Consider the following 15828-nt stretch of genomic DNA (forward strand, 5'->3'; position numbering starts at 1 on the left):
GAATTCAAACCTGGAACCTAACAATGATATTTAAACATCATTGGACATATAATTTTTGTGAGTGTTTACTTGAGTATGGTCATGTGATGTAGTGCCCAGTGGATAGAACTAAACGTACCAATGAAGCCAAACATCTGATACTACTGGATTTGTCAGATGCTTAAGATCTTTCAGCCTTCAAAGTTCTGCAATAGAACCAAAGTTGGGGCAAGGTGTGGCTGGACAGGTAGGTATTTATTGTTTTATTTCACAATTTTACAACTTTTTTTTTTACCATTGACATAGGTAATTCAGGTTGTTGTAACAGAGCCTACAGTCTATTTGGGCTTGCTCTATTAAAAAAAGTCTCTGTGCTGTGTTTGGCTATGTTGCAAACTGCACCTAGTTTCCAAGTGTTCTGGAATGTGGGTGTGTCCCACCTGAGCAGTACAAGGAAAGAGACTGCACCTGTCACATTTCTAGCTGGGGACTTGAGAGAGGTGCACACAAAGGGAGCTGTCTCAGGGAGTTCTTTTCAGGAGGAATGTCAGTTTATTGGTCTGGGGTTGTGAATTAACCAGCCCGGATTTGCCACACTGCTTCTGTTTTAAGGTGAGTAATCTGGTTCATTATTAATGTTCTATATATTGTTTCTAGCAGGTTAGCAAAAACATGTCAAGTATGTGAGCGTAAATCAGTAAATCCCAGGATGTTACAGGAGCTTTTAAGCCTGTTTATTTTCGATGATGCTTTAAAAAGTGTGCCAGGAATAATTTGAAAGGCTGATTGGAGTCTTGGGTAATCTGATTTTTTGCAAGTCAATCTAGTAACACAGGTGCAACTGCAAATACTGGATAGGCTAAGAGGTCTTAGCTATTGAAAAGAAACCAGTTTAGGTGACAATTTGTCTCTGTGTATGGATACCTTTAGGCTAGGTACTAAGTAACAATTATTTTAACAAAAGCCCATGGCATTTTGTTAGTAGTTGTTACAAAAGCTATATATATATATAAATATATATATATATATATATATATATATATATATATATATATATATTAGAAATTATAAGAACCAGAAAATAGCAAACCAATTTTTAAAAACTGAAAATCCAATTGCTAACAGTTTTCATTATTTTTATTGGGAGTGGTTGACAGCAATAGAACACTACAGGAGGATTTCAGTGATCACCTGAACCACTGATTAGCTGCCTGTTTGTGCTGTTTGCAGTGAGAGGTTGGCAACCATTTTGATACCCACCCTCAACTTTTACATTTTTTTTTAATTCTTAATAAATATTATTTACATTTCAATAAACATTTATTTCTTAAGAATTATTTTACCTAAACCTTGAATAGTTCTTTTTTTTTTATTTTCCCTTTGGACTTTTCACAATATTGCCAGTCTAAAGGTGATACTAGTTAGGAGAATGAGAGATTAGAGAATAATTATTGTAAATAGTCTTTTTTGCAGCAAAGATGATATAAAGAATATGTATAACACAGGGTAAATAAAGCCATGTAATAAAACTTTATTTGTGAAATAAAAATATATTTTTCGATCAATCAGTTGCACAAACTACATGTAGTGATGAAATGATCACATGGATATTTGTTGTTTAGCAAGTTGACCAGACCATAGCCTCATGTATACACACACAGAGACACATTTATGAAGCACTGAATTTGTCAATTTCCAAACAATTACTGTATCACAGAAACAATCACTGTTATTTAAAATGCATACATTACACCAAATATTCACCTGCACCGACTATGTGGTGAATGTTGGATTTTTAATGCTTTTTAAATATGCTCACTCGTGACCTAGTCGGAAAGAACAAACTAAAACAACTTGTTTCAATGTTTTCCTAACAGTAAAGATTTTGATGATGACAAAGTCTCGGCATTGTATATTGTAGACCTTTGTTTAAAAAGAAAAGGCAAATTATGTTATCATATTTACAATTTGTGTTTATAGCTGTTTTATTTCTTTTTATGGCTGTAAGTGAAAGAGCAGCAGTGATTTATTTAGATTTAGTGGTCCTTGTATACACCTTGTCCTTTAATCATGTAAGAGTGTTACCATAGTGTTACTGGGCTATGGGGCAATTACCAACTGACTCATAAGGAATACACCACACAGTTTGTATTTATATTCAATAGAAATGTTTGTCAAATGGTATTGTGACCAGTTTCGGTATTCTGATGAGAAGTTGAATTTATATATATTGTTCTAACCAAAGAATTAGGTCATATTGTGCAAATTATTTTAAAGCTTTGACACCTAGCCCTGTGTTTATGATGTTAAAATAAAGAGGTATATACAGCATATATAATCTAGCCAATGTAAAACAGTAATTAATACTATTTTCCAATAGGGTTTATGAATTGTTAAAGCCCAACTCCAACCTTATTTTTGTCATTTAAATATAGTTGTGAAAAGTTGGAGTTTTTGTTTCGGGTTTTGTAATTCTGAGTAAGTTTGGAAATTTTACTGATTCAGAGACAAAAGCAATCATCATCATGGCAATAGTTTTAAATAAGTGAGATGGTTCAAGATGCCTAAATCCTTATCCACTCTGTTGTAACAGTGTTTTCTTACTATGGACCTGATTTAATAAACTCTCCAAGCCTGGTGAAGATAGACAGTCATGTAATAACCTGGGCTATCCAGCAAGTTTGAAATGGATTTCTTAAAAATCATTTTCTCATATTTTGCAAATGTTTTCAGCGTGCACAAAACCAGGTTTGCTGGATCACCCGGGTTCTCCCATGATAGTCCATCTTCTCGAGTCTTGGTGATCTTTAATAAACTAGGCACTTTATGTCTGTAGATTAGGACTGGAAATCAGTCCAATGAGCAGGGATGCAGACAACAGTACAAACATAGTAGAAATGTTAACCTTTTCCTGCTAATTTTAAGACTTTGAGCTTTAGGGGGTTATTGAAAAAAAGTTTAGCACATGCAATCATTTCATTACATATGCGCTTTTTAAAAACTAATCTGATATTTTACCTTTGTCTAATGGTGTTAAAAATTTTGGTGACAGGTTTTTGGTTAAATTGCTCGCACTTATTTTTCTTTCTGAAACATTTAGATTAGATAGATAGATAAATAGAATCATTTAAGTAATGAAATAGGTAAATGTTGATTTCATGTGGGAAAATGATGGTTCTACACAAATGGTATATTTATTGTAAACTGAGCATTTTTGTGTGTGAATATTTTCATGATATAAGGAATGCAGGTTAAATGAGGGTATTTTGTGAGCTCATAATGTAAAGTTCATTTTTTCTGTATATATCCTTAATGTTTTATGATGGATCCCTTAATACAAGCTGACTCGTTTAGGGAGCTGGATGACATACAAAATGCGTAAAACTGTGTATAGACTGTAGCATTTAATTGACCGAGATGAAAACTAGCCTCAGGTGCACATATAACATCTGTACATTGTCCCCCAATACTTTAGTAATCTGTAATACCAAATGACTGCTGTTGTTTCCTAGTGAAGAGGATGAAGTGGGGCACAAGAGAATTCAAGAGAATAGAACAGTTTTGACTATAAAGTAGTTGTTTGTTTTACTGTCCCTGAAAAGTTATACATTTCTAAAACCTTAGTTATATTACTGAGCAAAGAAAATGCATTTGTGTAATTTAAGCTTAAAGGTAGCACTCGAAACTAGGTGTTTTCATTTCATTCTTAAAGTTGTTTTGTCACCAGGCAAGGGGTACAGGTTTATGTCAAAATTTACTCACCAATATTATGTTCTATGTAATGTCTATGCCTCCAGTCTGTGCCAGTTAAGCTACTGCTTGCATCCTATATAAAGTAAAAAGTAGATGGCCATTTTCAATTAGTGAGACTTCTAGCAGACACACATTGGTCAGCGATTAATACCTAAACTAGTTGTATAAATCCTCTGGCATCAATCTCCAGTGTATTGGCATAAATCCTATAATGATCAGTATGTGCATTAATCTTCAAGTAACCTAATTCCAGTGTGTTCATGAAATGCTCTTTTACCAAACTTCAAGTAATTTGCCCTCAGTGCAAAATTTTTCTATGTGTGACTGCTTGCACCTGAGTAATTACTTCCAAGTATATGCCCATAGGCTCTTTAGTGATCAGTCTGCAAATGTTGTGCAGTAAAGGCTCAGTGACCAGTGGTCTTGAGTGTATATGCATTAACCACTCATAGATTAGTCTCCACTCAGTGATCACTTTGGTCACCAGTTTTTAGAGAAGGGGCATTCAAATTGTATTCAAAGCAAACAGCTAGATAAGCCACTGAAATACAAATTTTTAGTGACTGCGACAGCCATTATAATGTCAGAGGATTGGCTGAGACTTACTATACCTGTCATTGTATAGTACTTATTATAAAAATTGTATAGTGTTTAATATAAAAAATACCAATCCCAATTTGGAATTTCTGATTTCAGTTTGATTTTGTAACCAATCTGACCATATCTGGTCCAAGTCTGTTTTACTTCTGTACCTAATAATCCAACATATTATATAATGAAAATATACATAAGCAACAGTTTTGCACATATCACAGCTAAACCTGTGCATTACTTTAAACTAACAGGAGGAAATTAAAAAAAAAAAACTAAATAGTGCTAAACAGTGTTATCTATTGTTGTTGCACCAATGCTACAAAACAGCAAACTTACAATACACCGAATAGCACATTGAGAAGCCTCAAACCTGAGCCAAAACCTTTTTTTAAGTGGTTAGACCAAAATAAAAATGGTCACAAACATTTACAATATATTTACAGTGGAATAAACAAGGTCTATACAATGGAAGCACATTACACCTACTATAATGCATCAAGGTTGATTCTCCTCTCATCATCTCCGTCCACTACATGTCCACTGGACCCAATCCCTTCTGATCTACTCCATGCCCATTCCTCCACCCTGGCCCCTGCCCTAACCGAACTATTTAATCAATCCCTATTTAATGTACAGCGCTGCGTAATATGTTGGCGCTATATAAATCCTGTTTATTAATAATAATAATAATAATAATAATAATAATACTTCTGTTTTTGGAATTTCAATAAAATTGGCAAAATGAATGTAGCATATTCAAAGAAAATATAGGAGAAAAATCAAATTCCATCAGCCCTAACTTGTACATGTGGCGCATTCTCAATCAAGGTATTGATCAGAAACATAATGCCAAGTCAAATTTTCTGTGGCTGCTACTGAAAAAATGAGGATTCTGGAATGGTCATCACAATCTTCTGACCTCAACAGCCACATTTATAATATATTAAACTTGCAGACAAGCAACAAATGAGATAAACTAGGCAAACAAACAATAACGGGGATTTTTGAGTAAAAAAACAACAGCATTGACACATGAGAAAATATGGAGCCTAATTCACAATTATCTCCAATGACTTCAAGCCATCATTAATGCCAAAGGAGGCAATACAGTTATTCAAAATGTTGAGAACAATTATTCTATTTTGTCTTTCCTAATAACTATTCCTTTTCTTCCTGTTCTTAAAAATAACAGCATTAGCTCATAGCACACAACTAATTGTTAACTCCCTTTTACACTTATCATAACAATTAGATCTAGCTTGCTTTCACGATGTGTCATTTCCAAAAATACACATTATTAAAGATGATGTACTGTATTTCAATAAGTATTTGGTTTTGTAATGCAGTATACATTCGGCCCTTCTGTGCTTTGATTAATGCATACCAGTTAAATATAATGACATATGGAAACATACCTGTTGTGTGAGCAAAACTATGAGCTAATCAACTGGGTGTGTTAGATTATTTCAAGCAATGTATCACCCTTGTTTTTTGCAGGTCATACTGAGGCTTGTTCCTTGTAGTTATTCAGATGTCCTTGTTCAACCAAAAAAAATGTCTATAAATAATTGCTGTGACATACTTTTTACTGTCTTCTATCCTTATTAAATGTAATTTTAGATTTTTAACAACTGTTCAGCTTTAGGTTTCCTTGTTTAACTACTTTAAACGTATCTAAAAAGCCTTTAGCATACATGGATTGGGGGAAAAGAAAATCAAAAAGAAAAATTTCAACATTTTGAGTTTTCAACAAAACAATAGGTGAAGAAAAATCTTGTAATGTTTAAATATTGTTAACTTTGGAAGGATGTCCCGTCATATGCTGTTGATTTTTAGGATGGGAAGTCAGGAGAAATCTTCTTAGCTATATGCGGATTACAGATTTTAACCATGCTCAACACAAAAGTAAAAGAATAAATGAATACACTTGGCTGGGCATACACTTTGAATTAATTTGTTGAAAAAAACAATAAAAATATTGGACAATTTGCATCAAGACATACCATAATATTTCTTTCCTGGAAAGTGTGCGTGGAATATACTATTACTTTTATAGGACTAGTCCCTAGATTAATTATTTTGACAAATGATGTTTACCTGCTCTGTATTTATGTTATTAAAAAAAATCATTCAGGTAAACTTTGCCGCCAAAGGAAAAATACGATATGTTTTTGACATGAATTTTCCATATTCTTAAGAACGCCATGGAAGAATATAGATAGAAAATAACAAAAGAATAACAAAGCATGCTGCAAACAAGTCTATTTACAGAAACAGACTGAATTTAACAACCAAAGTTAACTGTGTCAAGGAAGCTAGATCTAGACAAGGGTGAGCCCTACCCGATGTTACAGACCTTTACTGAAACATGTGCGTAAGCATTATTTAAACTGATGGAAAATATTTATTTTGATTAACTGACTAGATAATCAAGAACGTTTATGCTCAACCTGGTCTTAAAGTACATGCATGTTGAACATTTATAGGTGATCTCCAGGTTTCTATATAACTAGGATGATGGGTTCGTAAAATTCCGGGAAACAGAATTTTTCCGGAACTTGGAATAGTGCTTGCTGCTTAACCAGGGAAAACAGACACATAAATATGATCTAGTTTGCTATTCCTTGGCTTACCTGAGTACACTGGAGTAAAAAACACTTTACTTTCAAGTGTGATACTAAAGAATAGGCACTGTTTGATTTGGTATGGGTAGTTAAAAGTTAAATCATAAAAAATTGTACCTCCCCTCACTCTTTTGCTGGCACTGACATCATCATCTGGTACTTCTCAGGTTTGGAATGTTAGTCCATCTTGGCCAGGCCAGAATATGCCAACTCCCACATATGTGCATGGGAGTTGGCAAGGGAGGTAAGTTTGCTTTATGGCAGACAAGACAAGAGCATATCTTTTCTGCAAATAAAGAACCTGCCTGCTTGCATTTTTTTTTATTTTAAAGTTTAGTTCCACATAGGAACACAAATAGGAGGCCTTAGAACTCTACAGGACTTATCACTAGTTACATTTATTCTGGTCTATCAGAATGATTTTAAAAGTTTACTGACTAACATATTATTTATGGTCTACTGCAAGGTTGTCAAACTCTGGCCCGTGGGCCAAATCTGGCCTGGCACGTCCTTTTTTTTGGACCACAAAAGAATTCCTAATATGAATTGCAGCTGGCCTGCTGCTACTGTAGTCTGTAGTAACGGCGGGCCAGCTGCTATTCATAATATGCTGCTGTTCTATAGATGCGAGTATAATGCCGCTAATCAAATTCCCAGCATCACTTGCATCTCTAGATCAGCGGCCTCTCTGGCCCCGCATTTTATAGACACATGTGATGCCGGGAATTGTAGTAGCAGCATCACTCGTGTCTATTGAACAGCAGCCTATGCGTGGACCCCGCAGAGTTTATACTGACAGGTAAGCTCAATAATCAGGAGTTATCAGGAATATTATTATCAGGAATTATCAGCTATAGCTATTGCTATATTAATTGTTTTACTGTGCCAGAGAATACAATGTGAAACCAAATGAATGCAGCACTTCATTTGGTTTCATATTGCATTCTCTGGCAAAGTAAAACAAATATTCTCAATAAGAAGAAACAAGAACACATGAGAAGAGCATGCAGTAATATGCAGATTTAATAATTTAGATCAATCCACTGTATAAAACTGCATGCTCTTCTCATGTGTTCTTGTTTCTTCTTATTGAGATTGTTTTTTTTCAATAAATTTCAAGTTCGGCCCGCAACTTGGTCCAAGTTTTTAATTTTGGCCCTCTGTGTATTTGAGTTTGACACCCCTTGTCTACTGCATGACATTTTACAGGAGGCAATAAAGGTATTATATTTATTTAGGTAAAAAAGACATATATTTATTTCAGTAATACAAATATACAGATTTACCAGCTACTTTATTAGGTACACATGTTTAACAGCTTGTTACCACAAATATCAGTCAATCACATGCAAGCACCTCAATGCATTTAGGCATGCAGACATTGTCAAGATGATCTAAAGTTTAAACCAAATATTAGAAAGGGGAAGGATGGTGATGTAAGTAATTTTGAATGTGGCATTGGTGTTTGTGCCAGGCAGGCTTGTCTCCATAATATAGACCTTCTGGGATATGCACACATTTCCCCAGGGTCATTAGAATAGTCTAAAAAGGGAAAATATCCAGTAACATTTGAAAGAAAAAAAAAAGACTTGGAGATTTTATTGACATAGATCATACATAATCAACACATTATTTTCATAAACAAAATACATTTTATTGATAAAATCACATACATGATTTTTATCCATTGGACAACATCAAGAAAAATGTCTCAAATAAAGGGTATTTACTACCGCTTCATCAGGAGTAATGGATAACAGAGCATATCATGCAAGTCCAATCGATAGTAAAAAAGCATGTATACAATATGTATTAAAAACTTCCACAATCCACAAAGATTTATTTGTTGTCATTTTGTTAAATTCTTACAATTAATGACATAATATCTCATAAGCCAGTATTATCCAGTAAGTAGAAGTTCTTTGAAGAAATGCCAGAGGTCAGAGGAGAATTGCCTTTCTTTTAGCTCACTGTAGTCAAGCCAAAGTAACTCAAATAATGACTTGTTACAACTGTGGTATGCAGAAGAGCGTCTCTGAATGCACAACAACCTTGAAGTGGATGGACTACAGCAATTTGTATCACTCTTTTTTGCTAAAAATAGGCATCCAAAACTACAATTCACACAGGCTCACCAAAAAGTGGTCAATAGAAGATTTGAAAAATGTTAAATGTTCTAATGAGTCTGGATCTCTACTGCAACATTTGGCTGTTAGGGTCAAAGTTGGTGTCAACAACATGAAAGCATGGATACATCCTGTCTTGTACCAATGGTCCAGGCTAGTGGCGATGGTGTAATGGTGTGTGTGTGGTAATTTTCTCAGCACACTTTAGTCCCCTTAGAACCAACTAAGCATCAATTAAACTCCACAGCCTGCCTTACAGCTTACCATGTCCATACCTTCATGACCTCAGTGTACCCACTTTCTGATGACTAATTCCAGAAGGATAACTTCAAGCAACTCAAAAAATCCCAAACTGGTTTCCCTAAACTTGACAATAGGTTTGCTGTACTCAAAATCACAATCACCAGATCACAATCCTAAATGCCACCTTTGTGATGTGTTGGTGGAGGAGATTTGCATTTGAATATTGACCAAACCTCCTGAGTAATATTTCCAGAACCCTGTAGAATCTAAGCCATGAAGAAATATGGTAGTTCTGTAAGCAAAAAGGGGTCCAACCCAGTACTAGCAAGATGTGTCTAGTAGAGTGACTGATCAGTGTATACTCCCTATACTTATTTATTGATTTTCATATATGTGAAAAAGTCATAAATGCAGCAACTGTTTGTGCTATTTTTGTTAGTTTATTTTCAGAATTAGGTAATCTATCTTAAATAGTAATTCCTGTCAAAATCCTATTTCAAGCAGTTATAACAGCCACTACATATGAATTTACATTTCTGTGCATCCGGTTCTTGGTTCTAAAGTAACCCCTAGGTTGTATAACTGCTTTGAAGTGACCCTGTCAGCACTTTTCTGTTGACCCATGTGTGGAAAAACAACCTCTTCTGTGTCTACTTGCTACTGGTATTTGACCAACTGCAGTTGTATACCTGTTTTTCCCACCAGCCCATCCTGTACATGTACATGCTGGTGGGAGAAAATACAGTGCGTGATAGTGGAGCAGAAATTTTACACACTAGTAAGTATGGAGATCAGCAGTGGCTGGTGAGCACCCAAAGGGTTGACATTTTAGAGAAGGCGTGCTGAAAAGGTACTACCCCTCTATTAGTAGTCTGATCCATTTCTATTTCCTTTCCACAGAGCCATGTTTGTGTCTGTCAGACAATCCCTTCCACTTTGCATCATCACTGAACTCATGATATTTGCTCACAGCTGAAGCTAATATAGCTGCAATACCAACCTGGGATTGAAAGTACTACAATCAACAAGCAAATATCTTTAAAGAAACACCTAACTACTTTCAGATCCTTTCTTTACCCATCATTAAATATTTAGTAATCAGATATGCTTTACTTTTTTGTGTCATTCAGACCAATAATTTAGGGATTACAGTAAATATATGAGTCTGAACTGAATACAATGCTGTCAACCAGCATAATGCATACATACATTCCATGTGGCCAGCAGTGCACAATCTTGGTTTTAGTGCCTTGTGTTTGAACTATGATGCATGTTGTGTAATGATGCATGTTATAATATTATGGGGAATAGTATTTGTATAGATTTTTCCTACGCTTGCCATATAGAACAGTTATAGTTCAAGTCATAACAATTATATTTGCCTCTGCTGGGTGGGAAAAGCTACTTTGATGTTTGGTTCAAGATAGGTTTAGTCCATTAGGCTAAAATTGTCATTGTTTACTATAATGATTGTTTTGTTCAGAACCGAGAGCCAATGAAAACTAAAATAACAGTCACATGACAGAACGTGAAATTGGTTAAGGCAAGTAACGTGTTTTAGCACATGGTCATTTTTGAACCAGCACAATTATGCGAGTGCTCAAGCAGCTGGTAAGGTGAGCAATTTTTAGGCATATGTTAACCTGCCCTCAGTGTGACTGTTCCTGTTGAGGAAATTGTCCAGATGCCCACATAGTTATCAATGTAGTCTGTGAGTGCTAATTACTGAGTTAATAAGTGAGGGAAAGGGGTACCCAAACCAATATATATGCACACAAAGAGCCTGCAGCTGGTGGGAAATAAAAAGCAGATGAAGGAATTATTGGGTCGGGTGGGGTTATGGGGTGAGGTACCGTGATTTTTGTGAGAGGTAATAGAACCATGTTAGTATTAAACACTACTTACTTGGCATGTGCTTAGTGTGCAAAGTAATGTATCTGATCTTAGGTCTATTTTGGGAGCAAAACTGTAATCACTTTGCTAACTTTTATTTTATTAAATGGTATATTATTTCATTTGGTTGATAATGCAGGTTCCATGTGATTAACATGGTTGTGCTTGCTATGGCACCTGACAACTTTCTTGTCTAGCATTCATTGCCTCTATTAAACAACAGTAAACTAAACTAGGAGTTAACTGTGTACACATATATAATAAGTGGCTGAACTGATTTACAAATTTTTAATGATCCCTTTGATCATACCTCCTATTTTTGGAAGATAGAGAAGGGGTACACTTTTTAACTCAAAGTATGTATGTAAATGACTCACCACTGACTTATCCCTTTTTTTGTGGACCATAAAAATGAATATAAAAAAAAAACTGTTATTGGTCCCTCCCCTCATGTTGTCTTGGCATCAGCTTTAATTCTACCCTCTCCCTTACCTCCCATATTCAGAACATTTCAGGTCCTGTCACTTTCACCTACACAACATTTCCAAAATCCTACCTACCTCAGGTGGACAGCTAGGTAGCTAGGGGACCACCTAACTCCTACCTGTCACCAAAGACCCCCAAATTCCCTGTACAAGCTCATCATATCTTGTGTGGACTACCATGACATTTTTCTCTCTGGTATTCTGCTAACCTGACTCTCTCCCTATTCAAAAAGGATTAAGTGATGATAGGATGCCCATTGGCTACCTCAGAAATCCACATACTTTCCTGCCTCACAAGCTAAAAGTCTACTAGACCACTTTCAGATAAACTCTGGATATCAGACTGGTGTAAGGGCTTGTACATACAGAAATACACACATACAGTATTTTCTTTTAAATATAACCCCTTAAAACACAAATAAAATGAACAAGTTAAAATGAGCATGCAGCAAACAGGGAGTTTATTAAATTTTTTATTTTAACTTAAAATTTAATTAAGTTTTATACTCAAAAGTGTATAGTGAACACGTGAAAAAAACAACATTTTGGAAACACACAGAGCCTCCCTTTTAGCAATTATATAAGTAAATAATGAATTGCATTTAATGGTCATTTAAATGCATCAATGGTGTCCAGCCCTTTTCACTATATTTATTCTGGCACACATAAGAACCTGTCTGTCTCCTGACTTTAAATTAGTTTTTATCCACCCTAATATAATTGCACTTCAGTATTTCAGTTCTGCATAACTATTGTTATTGTTAACATGTAAGTATATTATGCCATTATTTTCACATGAAAATTACCAGTAAATGATAAAACTAGCATTATAGATTTACTCTCCGGTATGTATTCATTTATCCTTAGTGTAGTGGAGTGTACCAAAGAATAATGCTCACTTATTACCATGAGGCAGGCATTAACAGTGATTTTCTGACTGGTCTATGTAAGCCAAACTGTTAGCGCTTTGTAATGAGCCTATACATATAAAACAAATCTAAAGGTAAACAGATTGTTGCAACAGATAAAAAGTAATTTTTTTTTGTTAATGGGAGCTTCTGAAATCTCTAGATGCAGGTATTTTATTTTATCATCTGTATTCCTTGCAGGGCACTCTAAGTGTATGCCAAGATCAATAAATATGTTACCCCACCAAAGTGGGTTTAGTCCTGCTTCACGTAAGTACTTAAATCATATCTATCACAGGGCATATCCCTTTTTATTTTAATTAAAAAATGTTTACATTCCCTGTCAGTTTTTTAAGAGGTTGTCTATAGGGCCCCACATAGAAGATCATTTCTCATGCTGGTAAAATGTTTGTCAAGCAACAAATAAATACAATGGCAATACAAATGTTAGAACCATCATTTATTTGCAGTGAAGAGTTCTAGGAACAACAAGGCTGTGGCAGACCGCAGCAGTTTGCTTGTGGTGAAACCTGGATCTAGTCCAGGATTAAAAACATTTGCTAGCAAATTACTTTTTAAAAATCCATTCCAGGTTTGCTTGATCACTCAGGTTCACTGATGAAAGTTTATCTTCTCCAGCAAATGGAAAACTTTAATAAATCAGGTCCAGTAAGTGTGTCAAATATCAGGCTGCATAGTGACTTTTTTCTCATTGCAAGAAATGCAGATAAGAAAAATTACATGGATCTAGTGATTTCAGCTCCCAATTAAAAAGGAAAAACAAATGGATTTTTAATTATTTTATTATTTTTATTTTGTAATTATTTTATAAATTTATTTATTTTTAATTAATTCTTTAAGTGCAGCAAATAATATTTGCAAGTGCAGATTCATTGCAGCTTCCCTGATTTAATATTTTTTTTAAAAATAACTATGCAAAAGTTTGCATTTTTGCTTTTCATGCTCTAAATGATAGTCCTTATTTCTAAAAATGATAGCAGTCCACAATAAACAAATCAAATCACTTTTTTTCTTCTCCACAGAAAGAAGATAAATAGGAAGAATTTTAGGATGAGCGGGTCACCTCGGTATGTAGAATGATTTTTATATGAACAATTACCCTTTTTTCATTGTTCTTTTAACTTGGAGGAATACTAAAATAATTGCCACATTAAGGAATCCTTGCTAAAAACAATTATATCTAAAGTGTACCTAAAATAATGGTATAACTCCCTTTTTCTTTATTTGAAAAAATCTTATCTTTATTAATTCATATAAAATTAAAATGAAACACACAGTAGATAGAAAAAACTGAGACAGGGAAAATTGTGGTGATTTCTAACATTGGTTTTCAGTGGAGAAACAGTGCCTTACACTGGTGGTCAGTAAAGAAACTTCCCATTACTACACCAGAAAAGCACCCTTTCACACAGATGATTAGTACCTTTTACATGAAATTGATTAATTTTTATTAGATAAATACACTCCTTTATTCAGGGGTCATTGGAGAAATTGCACTAAACATTGGTGGTGTTTTGAAAAAATACCTGTGTGCATTGGTTGTCAGGAAAGGATGTCCCTTGTGCATTGACAATTAATAGAAGAGGTGTCAAATGTAAGGTGTGCCTTACATTTATGGTCAGGATGAGAAGGGCTCCTTTACAACGAACTGCCTTGTTACATTAGTGATCATTTGAAATCATTTCACTTACAGTGGTGGGAAGAGGAAATCATGCAAACAATTTAGAGACTCAGAGGTATTCGTATTAGTTGTTTCCTATCAGATAGATGAATGAAGAGGCTCCACAGGTTTCACACTGCAGGTACCAGAACTATACAAAGCACAGAGGTTTAATGGGTATGTTTTTATGGTAATGTTAGTTTTATGGAGCTCTTGTTAAGAAAGACTGCAGAAAATTATATTACGGATAGCATAGATTAACATACGGAATCATAGTGGTTTGATAATGTCAGCTTGAAAAAATTGAATTTCATCTCATGTTTGTTTCATGTCTCTCAGAAGTCTATATTTACCAAAACAGGTTTATGTAAAAGAATGCAGGGATCCATCACAACTCTTCATTATACTGTAGGGTGCTTATATGGCTATAATGCCTATCTCTAACATTAATAAAAAGGACATTGTTTAATAAAAAGGGGCCCCATCTGTAAAAATGGTCATGGTTTGGTTGAATAGAATGCTTTATTATTTCCTGAAGTTGGTTGGTTGGATCATTATACACCAATTGTTTTCCATGATGACCAAATATCATCAATGCCCTCTGCAAAACCTTTTTTTTTTTAAAAGCTGTCAACATGGTTTGTTCCATGTAATGTAAACATGAAGAACATACAAAAAAGCCACATTTTTACCAACTTGGTATTGTTTGTTTTGACTACTTCCTTTTTTGCATGCCTCGCCTTTTTTATGTATATTGTTTCTTCAAAGAAACCTAATAAACTCATAAAATGTAGTTGTTTTAACACAATCCACGGGGCTCTTATTTTCTTTGTCATCTGTGTCAAAGGTGTAATAAGGAAATGCATACATTTCAACAGATAGTTGGGGAATAATGCTTGTGAGGAGGGCAAACAGCTCAAGTTCATTGTACTTTTCTCCTAAAAAACAGCCTGGCCTAGCCCACAATTTCCGGTATGCAGATTAAAAAAATCTAGCTCTGATCTAGCACTAGATCTCACTATCCAAGAAATCTAGTCTAGTTAACATAGCTGTCTATTAGATACTATTTCACAAATTTCTGAAATCTGTTCAGTACCATTCTAGGTAGGCTTGCCACCTCTATGATTTAGTCCCAGACCGGGTGAACCACATAAAAAGAAGAGTATCAGGATCTTCCAAAATGCATTACAATTATGGCCATTGTATTATTTAGAGTTGAATATATAAAAAAAATAAAACATTAAAAAAAGAAAGTTTTTTTGTTGTTTAAAACTTGCATGCTAAAAAAATGAGTACTGATCAATTTCTTTGAACTTATTTCATTCAATCTTTGAGGCTCAGTATCGTGTTATAAGCTACTGTCAAAGCATGTAGGAAGTGCATTCATGCCTAGGAATTCCCATTACTGCAGGCTAACATGAATTCATCAAACCATTTTGATATTTGTATTCATTTAGGAAGCCAGCTTACTGCTCACATTTGAACCCTAAGATCTGAAAAGAAATTCTGAGGCAGTGTGCTATGACATTCTTAGAAAGTTAT

The 15828-nt window shown here is 34.6% G+C and overlaps 1 protein-coding gene across 2 annotated transcripts in view; it reads left to right on the forward strand.

Annotated features, from left to right (window-relative positions):
• Positions 1-447: 447 nt before the first annotated feature.
• The window catches only part of EPS8L1 (EPS8 signaling adaptor L1), a 77458-nt gene continuing 62077 nt past the window's right edge, over positions 448-15828 (forward strand). For both annotated transcript variants that reach the window (XM_072425859.1, XM_072425860.1), the window contains exons 1-2: positions 448-591; positions 13649-13693. In XM_072425859.1, the coding sequence (XP_072281960.1) occupies positions 13677-13693 (17 nt within the window). In that variant the 5' untranslated portion in view covers positions 448-591; positions 13649-13676. The remainder of the gene's footprint in view (positions 592-13648; positions 13694-15828) is intronic.

The sequence above is a fragment of the Pyxicephalus adspersus genome, chromosome 11, assembly GCF_032062135.1.
Source record: "Pyxicephalus adspersus chromosome 11, UCB_Pads_2.0, whole genome shotgun sequence".
NCBI classification, from domain to species: Eukaryota; Metazoa; Chordata; class Amphibia; order Anura; family Pyxicephalidae; genus Pyxicephalus; species Pyxicephalus adspersus.